Source organism: Apis cerana, linkage group LG5 (assembly GCF_029169275.1).
Source record: "Apis cerana isolate GH-2021 linkage group LG5, AcerK_1.0, whole genome shotgun sequence".
NCBI lineage: Eukaryota > Metazoa > Arthropoda > Insecta > Hymenoptera > Apidae > Apis > Apis cerana.
Window position 1 is genome coordinate 9,255,781 of NC_083856.1, and position 14,360 is coordinate 9,270,140.

Consider the following 14,360-nt stretch of genomic DNA (forward strand, 5'->3'; position numbering starts at 1 on the left):
TTTATTAATTATTTATCTATAAAAACAATATAATTTTATAGATCAAACCAATTACTTCGAGATACTTTAATTTAATTCGAGCACAAAAACATCAAGGATCTCCTTATCGACCTCTACCTCCTAGAAAGAAAATAAGATGTCCAGATTTTTGTGATAAAAATATTAAAAAAAAAAACATTGAGGAGAAAAAGTTTCCACGGATTAATATAAAAGAGGAAATGGATGATCTAGACTGTCCATGGTGCAGATAATAATAAAAACTACATAATAAAAAATATATTTGGCATTTATTTTTAATTTTATAAATTCAATAATACATTAAAATATGTTCAAATATAAATAAATCACACCTTTTATTTAGCAGAAAAAATATAATAATTAAATATATATATATATATATAAAACATTTTTTTTATAAAATTTTATATTATTATTAAATTGTTATAAATCAACTATTAATTAATTTTTGGTTTCTTTTCTGGTGGTGGTTTCATATCCTTCTTTTCTGTTTTTATTTCTTGTTTAATTTCCATTGCTAAAAAATCAAGATTAAAGATTTATTTTTATGCTTAAAATATCTTTTAAAAAATAAAGAATTAAGCACTTACAAGGTTCTATAGCTTGATGTATTGGCTTTGGAACAGGTAATGGAAATTTTCGTGTAAGTTCAGCAAGTAACATATCTACTCTTTGACGCTGAAATAAAGAACTTGGTTCTTCACGAACAGGTGTCTCTTTTTTTGCTGCCATAGCTTTTCCATTTTTAAAATCCCAATAATAACCTTTACTAGGATGATACCTTGAACACGAACTAGCTTCTTCAAAAGCAGATTGTAAATGATGTACTGTAGATAACTATAAAATATAATTTTATATATTAACAATATATTTTATAAAAATTTTCAATAAATCAGAAATCATAAATCAATAAAATATACCAATCTAGAGCTCACAACTGATGCCAAGTCAGGAGCTTGATACACAACACCTGCAATAATATAATAATCTGCAAGTGGTGCTGCTAAAGTTGGAGAATGACGATGTTGCTTTCTGATTACATATAAAATAGGAGCTTGTACATGTAAAAGAATATATTCTAATCCAGTCATATTTCTGAAATTAAATATTTAAATATTTATATTATTTTTTTAAATAATATTTTCATTCATGTTACTTACTGTAATTGATCAGGACTTAAACGTTGCATTTTAACAATTTCGTTATTACATGTTCTATCATAGAAAGGATTACTCCTCTCTGAAAAATAATCCATTATATTATTTGGATTTAATACAGGAATCCATGCACTGTCATGCCAAGAAAGTCCCAAAGGATTTTCTATCAAATAACAACAAGAGGTTAGAAAATACATAAATAAATTTATTATATTAATTATATTGATGATTTCATTTTCATGTTACCTGTTACAGCAGGTCTTCCAGATAACATTTTTATTTTAAATTATATGATTATTAAATATTATAATGATTTAAAATAATTCAAAATATTCGTTTTTTTATTTACATGATTTAGTATTGATTATACGATTGTTTTCTTCAAAAATTCAAATATAACATTTTTATTTATAATTATATATATAAACAATTTATATAAATATTATTATTTATTTATATTAAATGCTAAGAAATTAGAAACTATCAAACAAATCAGCAAATAAATCAACTACTATGGTCATTAATGGTTCTCATATATCTTAAATATTCAGATTTTATTATCTAAAATATTCATAAAAGAAAAAGATAAAAAAATATATGAAGATTTATAAACATTCTTTTTATTCCTTTTTTTTATATACAATAAATATTAAAAAGCTCGCCTATATTCTTGTAATTATTTGAAATCATTTCATTGAAAAATATTATTGACCATCACTGTTGAAATAAAGAATGCAGGACATTGTTCACATATAGAATAGAGGCTATTAAAAAATGGGTCAAATGCAAAAAAAGATATTCGTGTTTAAAGGAGAATAGGTCATGGACATGTTCCAATAAAATACTTTAACAAGAAGAAAATTTATATATTAATTTATGAAATTATTTTCATCTTTTATAAATGAAATATATCTAGAAGAATAAAATAAAAAGTCAAATAAATTATTAAAAATTTAAATCATATTAAAAAATTAATTAAAAAATTATTTCTAAAAAATAAAATATTCTTTATTAATTAATTGAAATAGTATAATGGAGATTAATAATGTAATATTGACCATAAAATATAGAATAAAAATCCTTAATTTTACTTTATTATATTAATATTATATTAGATATATATAAAAGATCACATATAAAAGATGTATATTTGTAGTTTGTAAAATATATTTTTGAATGAGGTATATATTTTATAATATCGCTGGGTACAAGAATTTTACATAATAGTGGGGATATGTTCAACAGAAGTATCATTCTTGGCTCAAGATGATATTAATCTCAGAGCTATTTCCACGCGAGATATATCCAGGTGAAGCACAGTGACTTTTAAATTTAATTATTAGATTCTTATTATTTAATTAGAAAAATACGGTAAGGACATCTATATGAAACTATTTATATATTACTTGTTCACATTGACACATGTTACTTTTTATTTTTTTGACATCTTTCAATCACAAGTTGTCGCACAATTTTCTATTTAAAGTTAGAAGAATTTCCCAAATATCTCTTTATTGAAATATTTTTCACATAATTAATATGAAATATGTATTATTCAATCTATTGAATTTTTATTTTATATTTTTGTATTATAATTTATATAAAAATATATTTTTATCGCAAACTTATTTTATATTATCCTTTTTTTATAAAGAGATTTTATTTTAAATATCTATTTAATAACTATAAATTATTTCTTATTATTTTTTCAAAAAAAATTATATATATATATATATATATTATATATATTAAAATTATAATTATAAAAATAATTATTTTATCGTTAATTCTTATTATAATTTTTTTATATCTTTAATTTGTTTTGAAATTATAATTATAATTATTATTAAAACTTTTACAGTTTTATTTCTGAAATATATTAAAATTAAAAAAAATTTTTTAATTAAATATTATAATAATAATTTTTCAAACATTACATTATAATAATTTATCATTACAGAAAAAATATGACCACTATTGACAAGGAATATAAAATAATACCACTTCATAAAAGACCAGATTTAATTCCAGATTGTTGTACATTATTGAATTCTGAATGGCCAAGAAGTGAAACTGCACGGTATATTATAATTTTTAATTTAAAAAATTTTTATTCAAAAATGAAATGAATTCCTATGTATAATAGGTTAAAATTTTTGAATGTATCATGTGATGAATTTCCCACATGTCTTATATTAGTTGACAAAGAAGATAGAGTACTTGGTCATTGTAAAATATCTTTGATACCTAGATTACGTCACAGTTGTTTTATACAATCAGGTAAATATAATTATAAAAAAAATGGAATATGTACATATTTTCAAAATAAAATTTAATTTCTTATTTCATATGTTAGTAATAATTGACTACCAGTGTAGATCTCAAGGACTTGGATCTAAATTATTACGTGGAGCTGAAGAACATGTAGCAAAAAAAGGAATTAAAAATGTATATTTAATAACTAAAGGTCAAGAAGTTTTTTACTTTAAAAATGGTTATAAAACCTGTGATCCATTTAAAGCATCAGGAATTAATGATGTTGTATATTCTAGTGCAGCATTTACTAAAGCAAAACTTAAGGAGAAAAGTACACAGTGTTGTGGTCCACCACCACCTCCAATGCCAAATTTTCAAATGCCAAAGTTTTATGATTTAGGTGTTATAACACACAGAACACATATGGTAAAAAAATTATCATTACAATAGTAAAACAATAATGAACAATTTTCTTTTTACATATAAGATTTTTTACATATTCCATATATATATTATTTATTTATTTATCTAGAAAATTATTTTTTTAATTTTAATTTTAATTGCTTTTAAATGTAGAAATGTTTCTCATGCATACATCTCATTCATATATTACAAATCATAATTTACAATCATTCCAATAGATGTTTAAAAACATAGATATTCTTTAAAAAATTAACAATTTCTTTTGTACAAATTAAAAATAATAAATTTTTAAATTTATTATTTACTTTTTTATATCTTTAAAAATAAACAAAATTTTATAAAATACTCTTAAGTTTTTTACATATTACAAAATATATTTTTTGTTATATTATGCAATGTTAGCAATACCACAAATTTTTTGATAATGTTCTGTTTGTTGAAGACTTTCAATAAGAAAAGCACCTAAATCATGTTTGGAAATAGCTCGACCTGGAGATTCATCATGTTTCACTATATATTTTGAATTTGGTACATCTGCAAATTCATAAAATATTAATCTTTTTGAATTGTAAAAATATATAAATATACATATATATATTAATAATTTCTTAGAAAATTATAAGTGATATAACATTTATTATAATAAACACCTGCAATATGAGGTGGTAATACTGCAATCCATTTTAATTGACTTTCTTTAAGAAGGTCAAACATACGTTGGTGATCTGCATTTAAATCTTTAAATATATTAGGCACTGCTTCAGGTTTATAAAATAAAAATGCTGTAAAAAAAATAAAATACTATTAAAAAATGTATTAAACAATTCTAATAGAAAAGTTAAAGTTACAAATTACAAAAATTTACCAGATAAACAAACAGATACTACTTCTACATTGTGCATTTTCATAGCATCTATTATATTTTTCATACCAGTAGACAATATTGTAGTTGGACCTAAATAAAAATTTGCAATGAAAATTGAACTCATTAAATCAAAAAATATTATAATATATTATAATATTTTGTATTTAAAAAAAGATATTTACTTAAATCATTTCGTGTACCAAGCACAACAACCACTGCATCTGTATTAGATATTGCATTTGAAACTTGTTCTTTGTTAGTAACATCCCCAATAATTATTTCAATTTTATTTTTTAAATTCATTGGAACTTTGTTTTCATCTCTCACAAATACCTTTACATTTAATCCTAAATTTTTTACATGATTTATGAAAAAAAATAAAATTAATTTTACAAAATTTACACTTTTCAAATATATTAGTATTCGATTATATTTATATTTTCTTAAGAAAATTAAAAAAAAAGTTGATTATTAATGTTTTTTTATTAAAATCATTCTTTATAAATATATTGAACATATATAAAAATACACAGAATTAAATACATATATATGTTTAATAATATTCATTAAATTTCATTCATATTATGTTTTAAATAATTAAAATCACTTTTTGGCACACATTAATGAAATAGAAAATAAATAACATTTTACCCTTATTTACAGCACTATTTAAAGCACATAATCCTGTATTTCCCGTAGCTCCAAATATCACTATTCGATTCATGGCGATACAATTGCTATAGTAAATTCGCTATTTGTATTACGTAAAATTATAATCACTACATAAAAGTGCTATATCATATTTATATAGAATTTAAAATTCTAATCTTAAAATCTTTTAAATTAAGATAATAAATTTTTATCAGAAATTTTTATCTCATTTCAAAAAATTTGCATATAAATTCAGTTATGATATTTGTTAAACAATTATTTTTAATAAATTTTAAATATGAAATTGCTGTTATGTTTTTTTTTATATGCTATTGATATGTACATTATATAATACTTAATATTTTGTTATAAGTTAGTTATGAGTCCTATAAGTTAAATGAAAGTAAATAGAATTTATATTAGTAGCACTGTTTCATAGATGAATATTGTAAGCTCTAACTTGTCAATATTTATTAATTATTTAGTTTATTATTAAAACAAAGAAATATTCGTGATATCGATTTTTTTTATTTACTTTTTTCATCTAATATAATAATTTATATAACAAAATTTATATATTTATATTTTATACATATATATATATATATATATATATATATATCATAAATCAAATTATGTATATAAATTTTTATATATTCTACATATATTTTATTAAAATTTTTTGAGACAACATGTATTTATATGTGTGTGTATACATATATATTGAGAACATGAATATTTAACTTTTAATATATATTACACGTATTTTAATATGTTTTATAACTTAATTTAACGATTTGTTATCTTAATATCATGTACAAAATATCTCAAATATAGATTAAATAAAAATTTCCAAAGTAATTTCACGTAACATTTTTCTTTGTAAAAACTTCCGTTATTGTTTTGTTAATGAATTATTAACGAAAAACTTTGGCCAATCACGAAACGCATAAACTAATTCGCAGTAGTATTGGCAGAACACGGACAAATCTAAATAATATTGAAAAAAATCTGTCGAAAGGCACGAAATTACATTGAGAATTTCCATATTTTTGTGACACTTTATATAATGAAATTGATTTAAAATTAATTGTTAAATTGATAAATTAGTAAAAATAATTATGTTTATAAATAATTATTGATAGTATTATATATAATAAACTATTTAATAAGTTTGATATTTCAATTAAAAAATTTTATACTTAGCATAAATATATTAGCATAATATATTTTACATTTATATGTTGTTATTGCATTCATTTTTTCAATTGTAAAACAAACTAATTCAATTATTTAAAATTTTTTATATAAATATCTAGTTTTTAATCAATTAAATGATAATTTTAATAAATTCAACTTTATAATGAAATTTATTATATTTTATAAAATACGATTTATTTAATATAACTTAATAATATTATTAGTAATATTTTAGTAATACTTCACATCAAATATGTTAAAAACTATTATTTGTTAAAAACTGTTTAATTTATATTAAAGTTAAAAAAATATATATTTTATACATATATATATTACATATACACACACACACACATATTAAATATATATATATATATATATATTACATATATACATATATATATTTATATATAATATATATACATATATATATTAAAGATATATATATATATATCTTTAATATATACATATATATATATATATATATATATATATATATGTATATATACACACATATATATAATTATATATACAATATAAGTATACAAGATAATTTTAAATAAAACTTCTATCTTTATATTATGTTCTGTATATCTTTATATTATATCTTCACAGCACAATATTAATTCATTATTGATTAAATATCATATACAAAATTTTTATATTAATATTATTAAAAAATTATTTATTATATAATAAAATGTTAACTTTATGTTAGGCATAATAGGATGGTGGCATGATTAAATCTTGCAATACTGTTAATTGTTCTTCTGTGAAATGTTGTGTATATTCTTCCACATCTTTCCATCCATTATGAGTTCTTTTAAAATCATCCAAAGTTTTTTTAATTGTCATCTGTAATTCATAAAAATTTTATTATATAATAAGTTATTTTTATATTCACGTTTTAAATTTATTAAATACTAACTGGTATAGGTTGTGGATCATTCATATGAGCACGAAGATGTTCAAAAATTGGAGGTACATATTTTGGTATATCATATGGATTAGCTTGCACAAATGCACACATCCCTATTATAGCTGCATGACGAATACGTAAAGCATCAGTTTTTAATTTTTTTTTTATTTCTTCTTTATAATTTAATCCTTCTTTTTTATATAATTTGGTTTTTGCTTTTTTCTTAAATTCATCCTAAAAAATTTATATACATGCATATATAAATTAATTACTATAAATAATTATCACAAAATTTTAAGTTTACCAATAAACATTCTTGCTCAGGGATAAACATGCAATGTACTAATCCGCTAAGGACTTTACCAGCATTTTTTCTTACTTCAACTCGCTCATCTTCCAATAAGCGTAAGACAATATTTTTTATGAAACTAACCCATGCTGGATTACTTAAAAGTGTACACATGTTATAAAATACCCAAGCTTGAAGGAATTCCAAACAAGCAGATCTTGTCCACCAAGATATATGTTTAGACATTTTTTCTATTGCCTCTAAAGCTATTGGCATATTACATGGTAATGTAAATGCTTGTGCATATACTGTTAAAGCAGATGTACATGACTTTCTCAATTCTTCATCTATTTCACAATTTTCCATCTGATATATAATTGGAAATATTTGATATAATTCTGGTGGTAAACCATACCATGCACAATTCATATTTACAATCCATTTACAAATTGTCTTAAGTAATCTAATTGCTCTTTCTCTTTCTTCTTCATTTATTTCTATTTTTTTTAAATCATTTAATTCAACAATAGATATCTGTGAAGATAAATTTTTTTGTTGAATTTCTTTGTTAAATTTCATTGCATTTTCATCTATAAGAGGTTGTAATTTTGGCACTATTTTATTTATGAAATCTTGTATCTGTGATACTGACTTATTGTTTGAAATATTTGAAGTTTTTAAATTTGTGAACACTGTTACTAAAATAGAACTCAATCGTTCTCTCATATTTTCAAATGGATTTGCTAATAATCTATCTTCTATTCGTTTCAATAAACGTTGTAACAATTCCAACACACGCCATGGTTGTTTAGCAAGAGCTGTTTGCAAAATAAACAAACGACCCGATTCGATAAAAGATGATTCTGATTCGCTAACACAAATTTCTTCCATCAGACATTCTAATAACCAATGTTGTCTATTTGGATCTCTATGTTGCTGAGCTGTAGAAAAACAAAGAACCCAGTCTGCAAGTGTTTCTGGTGTCATATTAATTAAGACAAGTTTTATAATTGGTAATAAAGAATCCCACATTTCACAAACCATATTAAATGGCCAATGTTTTGAACCCTTAATGATTCCTGCAACAATTTCGGCTGCACATCTTTGACTACTTTCTTGTTTATCTTTCACTAATTCATGTAAATGCGGCAACAATTTTTTTAGAAATATTATCCCATGATTGCGAAAAAGACCTTTGAACAGACGATATTTATAATAACTAAATTTATCTTTGTCTTTTTTTGTTTCAAGACTATAAAATTTTATAAGTTTTTCGATATTTTGTGAATCATTAAAAAACAAATCAATTTCTTTTTCATAATCTGTTAACTTTCGTACATTTGGATCTAAACATGGTTGTTGAGATGTTGGTGCATACATTAGAATTTTTTTTGGCCATGTGTAAAATCCTAAATATGCTTCATGAATAAATCTAGGTTCATCCCATTGTTCTGCACACAAGGGACGAGTTTCGTAATTATATTGAAGCCAAGTATTATCTGATCTTTGCCCTAATATGCATTTCATAGATTGATTTTCTTTTTCTGATGATATTGGAGGATCAATAGTTATCTTGAAATTCAAAAATTTAAGTTTAAGTTATATCAAAGTTGTTTATAAAATAAATTCTTTCAAAATACTTTACCTTTGGATGCTGTCTTTTTTGTTGTTGCAACATGCATATCACTATTCGAAGAGCAATATTTCTTTCATTTAATGAATCGTGTATTAATGTTCCTAAAAAGTAACGAATTACTTTTGGTGGATACATTTGTTCTGGATGAACCAAAAGTCGAATAAAATCTATTGCCATTAAACGATGCCGCCAATGTAAATTTTTTTCCAAAAGTGCATTTAACAAATCACTTATCAAACCATTATAAGACGCTAAATTACATTCATTAAACGCCTGAGCAATTTTTAAACTTTCTATTCTTTCATCTTCTGTAGGTTGAGATAAAGTAGTTTGTGAATTAGTTTTCCATAAAGCAGTTGCAATTTCCAAACATGTATTTGGTATTTTAAATGTAATCGCAATTGTTGAAAATTGTTTACTTATGAATCTCGCAATATCTTCTTTCAAACGGATTATAGATAATTTTTCAGATGGTTTAGAAAGCACCATAGTTGTCCATAAATCTCTTAATATATTCCAATCATGTTTAGTAAATGTGTCTTGAGAATCAAGTAAAACATGCAGAGCTCCCTATATAAAATGAAATATTAGAAATTTACTAAAAACTTATATTGTTTACTATTTTTTTATTATCATTATTCTTACCTCATATGCATCATGATCTGCTTCTGGATCTTCTCTTAATACATCAAGTAATTTTGGAATAATAATTCTACATGAAAATGGTAAATAAAGAAAAGCCTGGACAAGAACATTTTGAGCTTGCCATCGTACACCAGCATATCTGCTGGTAGCCAATGTAAATAGTTTTAACATTATCTCTTTATGAATTTCAGTTAAATTAAATATTTGTGAATGTGAACGCGTCACATGTTGAACTTCTGCGCGTGCCAATACAAAAGATCCCATTATTCCTTTTTTTCTTACTAACATATCTTTCATCATTCTATGTGAGTTTTCTACATTTTTGTTAACTTTAGAAAAACAAACAGTGCCTAATAAAAGGTAACCCCAAATCTAGAATAAAAATTTGAACATATATATTTAATATTTTTTACTAATTTATTTTTCAAATAATATATTTAATTAAATACCTTTATTAAAACAAATAAGCTTTTTGTATCACCTTCTGTATTTTTAAGTATCACATTTTGTAGTTTACTTACAAGAGTTCCAATATAATATTTAACATTACTACCATCAGGCATTAATATTTCATGTTTCATACCAAGTGTTGGCCTGAAAGGTAGCCATTTTAAAGACGATTTTACTAAATTTAATGGTTTTCCTTCACACATTGGTAAAACAGAATCACAACCTTCAATAATGCTATATACAATATTTAAACTGGTTAACAATTCTTCCCTAAAATTATATTTATCATATATTTGTAATCATATAATAATTTTTCTTTATGAATTTATAAATGTTATAGAAATAATATTTCTATAATAATATATTATATAGAAATAATTAATAATAATTAACCTTGTTAATGTAGTCCAATCATTACAATATTTTTCTAATTTATTTGTTTCGGGAATTAAATATTTTATAAATATTTGATTTATGGCAGCTATTTCTTCTTTACCAGGTATGTACCATTTAACTTTTAAAGCATTAATATCCAAAATTTGACCCCAATATCTTATTCTCTCAGTAGATGTGAAATGATATGGTACCATATTAGATAATGAATGAAGAATTGCTTTTAATAATATACAACCTAAATTGTTTCCTTCTCTTGATTTTAAGATTACTACACGATCAAGAATTGTTATGAGTGTATCTATATAATGTAATAAGTTGTTTCCTGTAGTATGAACAATTGCAGATAAAAGCAACATTGCATGTAAGAGACGATCATCCAAATGTTCATCCTTAGTAATATCATTACTTTCTCCAGTAATATCTAGAATAGTTTGTGAAAGTATCGGTAATAAAGTACGCACAGTCTCTTTGCCATTAACTCGAGCAAATACTCGACATAAACCAGCTGCTAATTGTCCAGCAACTTCAATTTCAAGTATACGTTCAGTTATAAATGTGCATAGTTTATCTAAAGCTTTTTTAAATATTTCATCATTAATCTGCATTAAAAGAACCATACACACATTATATAATACATGTTCTGTAACCTTTTCTAATTTACTTTTTTCACCACCAGTAGAATTTTCTAATCTAACCAATTCTAAAGAACTGTGATCTATAAAAGAAAATATCTTATCTAAAAATTGTAAAACAAAATCTTCAAATCCAGAAGCTGTTTCATAATCCATTCTGCCTTCTTCATCTTCTTCATCGATTGATGTGATTGATTTAGAAGTATTTACAATAGGTATAAGACAGGCATACACTGAAATAAGACGAAAGGCAAGAAAGCATTTTTCTGGGTTGCTTGGATCAATACTAGATAAAAGTAAAGACAATAATGGTAAAATGTGTCTTGGTCCTTCTGGATAGGTATAATCTATAACAAAAAAGTTTACAATTTAGATATATAATTTAGACAATGAATATATCAATATTTTTATGTATAATAAGTAAAGTTTAATTCATACCTTTATTTACATTTTTAGATCCTTCTGCCATTGGCCTAGCTATAGCATCCATGCAACTCAATGTAGCAATTAATTTATATGATTCTGTTGTGAGAGAATCTAATGTAGAAGACACTCTATCCAAAACATATGGAATAACCAAATTGGGTCTCATAGTAGCAAGATATTGTAATGCTTGAGAAGCATCATTAACACTTAATTTATTAAACATGGCTACCATTGTTACTGGCATCATACTTTTAACAAATGCATTAACATCATTATCAGTTAATTTATATTCTTCGGGTATAGGAGTTTCCCAAGTCCGTTTAGCATACCTTTCTCTATAAGTAAAATATTATATAAATTTACAAATGCTGTTTAAAATTAATTTGAAATACTAATTAATTCTCACTTATGTAAACGTGTAATAAAATAAGATGAAAGCTTCAGAAGAATATCTTTTAACATTCCCAACCAGCAACCATTATTAGCAGGATGAAAATATGTTTCTATTGTCTTGAGAAATTTATCAAGGTATGTTTGAGCACTTGAACCATTTCCCTAGAGATATTATATACAAGTAATATTTTATTTAAAAATATCCTTAAATAAGCAATAAAATCTTACCAAAACTGCTACTATCCATGATGCTATGAAACATGCATCTATTTCATGATGTTTATATCTTTGTATTTTATTATATGATACTGGTAATTTTAAACACCGTATAAATCTAGTAAACATTAATGGAATATAAGGTTCCCAATTAATATATCCAATATTATGATTAGCTAATGCTGCCATTAACTCCATCATTTTACTTTCCCAAGTTAATGAATTGTGACAAATTTCCCATAATGTCATAAATTCTTCAAACCATAATTTATATCCAATTGAATGATGTTTTGGAGATAATTGTACTGGTAAAAACCATCGTAATAATTGTATACTTTTAGACATTGTTAAAACATCAACAAGACATAAAGTTGGTCTCAATTCATCTAATATTTCCTGTGTTGCACTTAACTATTATGATGAATTAATTTTTATTCTTTTGTTAATTTATGTAAAAAAATAATTCACTTACGGGAAAATAAACCTTTGCACAAATAATAAGTGACTCCATTGCATTTTCATAAAAAGAACAAAAATGATACATATCAAGACGATTTTCTTTCGTTTTCATTATACAGAGAATCATTTTATAAAGAGGTTGCCATGGCAGTTCCAATTCATCAGGAGATATTAATTTTTTTTTTCTATCAATATTAAAATTTATTTCTTATAATAAATAATATATAATTATATATTATTATATATTATTACATATTATATATAATTAAATTAACTTACTTTAATAATAAAAGTAATGCAAGAAGACATTTAAATGTGGAAGGTGTAGGTATTTCTGAAAGTGTAACCAGTTCATATAATAATTTTATAAGTAAAATATGATCTTCTTTACTAAAATGTAATCCATATATGTTTAGATAACTAGAAAAAAATATTAATAAATCCAAATTACAAATATATTTTTGTAAATTAGGTAATACAATTTTATCTATTTATATTAAATTAAAATTATCATTTTTATTTAAATAAAATAATAAAAAAATATGTACTTACTGGCATAATTTATTAACCCATACAAAACAGCCTGGCCATGTTTCATTAAACATAACAGCTCGTGCTAAATTTGATTTAATTTCGGCTAATAGAGTTTTTGATTCTATTTCTAAATCATCCACATAAGGCAACAATTTATTATATATAAATTTTTTAAAATGAACATCTTCTATACTTTTGTAAATACAAATATGTGCGAGATCCTTATTCATTATTACTTAAAGTATCTTATAATAATAAGCACAAAAAGTAGAAATAGATGTAGTCTATGAAAGAGCATACGTTACAATGCAAAATCATCTATATTATTGAGTCAGTAACAACTTGCTTATTCTGCTTCGATTTTATCGAGTCATGTTTTACATCTAAGGGGCCATATTTGATGTACATATAAGAAGCATGAAAGAAAATTACTATAAAGTTAGAGAAATATCGATTTTTCAATACATTGTTAATCATATACTCATTAAGTTATCGATATTAAAATATAGTTTAAAAAGTATATCATGGTTTTCATATGAAATATATAATTAAATAAATAAAAAGTTATTATTTATTTTTATTTTTATTTTTATAGGAAATATAGTTTCTTAATTTTTATATATTCACAATTTTGTACAATAATATAAAAATTATATAGAATTTTTTTCAAAATATATATATATTTTCAATCATTAATTATGTATTAATAAATTATTGTTGAATTTAAACTTAAAATAAAATTTAAATATAAAAAAATAAAAAATCAAATATATTTATTATTTATCATATTCTATT

General features: G+C 22.8%; 4 protein-coding genes across 11 annotated transcripts; 1 reads left to right on the top strand and 3 right to left on the bottom strand.

Moving 5' to 3' along the window:
* Positions 1-268: 268 nt before the first annotated feature.
* On the bottom strand, positions 269-1,957 carry LOC107994375 (mediator of RNA polymerase II transcription subunit 6). Its single transcript, XM_017051246.3, has 5 exons — positions 1,422-1,957; positions 1,179-1,338; positions 939-1,113; positions 609-855; positions 269-535 (listed from the first exon to the last, which is right to left on the bottom strand). The coding sequence occupies exons 1-5, from the start codon at positions 1,447-1,449 to the stop codon at positions 456-458; spliced, it is 690 nt and encodes a 229-aa protein (XP_016906735.1). The 5' UTR covers positions 1,450-1,957; the 3' UTR covers positions 269-455.
* A 294-nt stretch (positions 1,958-2,251) lies between these two features.
* On the top strand, positions 2,252-4,458 carry LOC107994238 (N-alpha-acetyltransferase 80). Of its 5 annotated transcripts, none has more exons than XM_062074940.1 (5): positions 2,252-2,484; positions 3,136-3,255; positions 3,322-3,455; positions 3,532-3,642; positions 3,733-4,458. In XM_062074940.1, the coding sequence occupies exons 2-5, from the start codon at positions 3,143-3,145 to the stop codon at positions 3,879-3,881; spliced, it is 507 nt and encodes a 168-aa protein (XP_061930924.1). In that variant the 5' UTR covers positions 2,252-2,484; positions 3,136-3,142; the 3' UTR covers positions 3,882-4,458. The 5 variants fall into 5 exon arrangements, with proteins under 5 accessions (XP_061930924.1, XP_061930923.1, XP_061930921.1 ...); XM_062074939.1 differs by having other exon boundaries at positions 2,264-2,546; XM_062074937.1 differs by having other exon boundaries at positions 2,271-2,484; positions 3,532-4,458.
* On the bottom strand, positions 4,111-7,110 carry LOC107994237 (flavin reductase (NADPH)). 2 transcript variants are annotated; one of them, XM_017051029.3, is made up of 5 exons: positions 5,371-7,110; positions 4,902-5,066; positions 4,720-4,809; positions 4,505-4,636; positions 4,111-4,388 (listed from the first exon to the last, which is right to left on the bottom strand). In XM_017051029.3, exons 1-5 carry the CDS (start codon positions 5,441-5,443, stop codon positions 4,243-4,245), a joined length of 606 nt encoding a protein of 201 aa, XP_016906518.1. In that variant the 5' UTR covers positions 5,444-7,110; the 3' UTR covers positions 4,111-4,242. The 2 variants fall into 2 exon arrangements, with proteins under 2 accessions (XP_016906518.1, XP_016906519.1); XM_017051030.3 differs by lacking the exon at positions 4,902-5,066 and having other exon boundaries at positions 5,371-5,705.
* Positions 7,111-7,143: 33 nt separating this feature from the next.
* LOC107994421 (proteasome activator complex subunit 4) lies at positions 7,144-14,323 on the bottom strand. 3 transcript variants are annotated; one of them, XM_017051335.3, is made up of 13 exons: positions 13,584-14,323; positions 13,311-13,451; positions 13,045-13,216; positions 12,585-12,983; positions 12,370-12,518; positions 11,976-12,298; positions 10,903-11,884; positions 10,509-10,779; positions 10,060-10,431; positions 9,424-9,984; positions 7,794-9,350; positions 7,499-7,723; positions 7,144-7,425 (listed from the first exon to the last, which is right to left on the bottom strand). In XM_017051335.3, exons 1-13 carry the CDS (start codon positions 13,793-13,795, stop codon positions 7,285-7,287), a joined length of 5,505 nt encoding a protein of 1,834 aa, XP_016906824.1. In that variant the 5' UTR covers positions 13,796-14,323; the 3' UTR covers positions 7,144-7,284. The 3 variants fall into 3 exon arrangements, with proteins under 3 accessions (XP_016906824.1, XP_061930904.1, XP_061930905.1); XM_062074920.1 differs by having other exon boundaries at positions 13,311-13,365; positions 13,584-13,918; XM_062074921.1 differs by lacking the exon at positions 13,584-14,323 and having other exon boundaries at positions 13,045-13,215; positions 13,311-13,449.
* Positions 14,324-14,360: the final 37 nt, after the last annotated feature.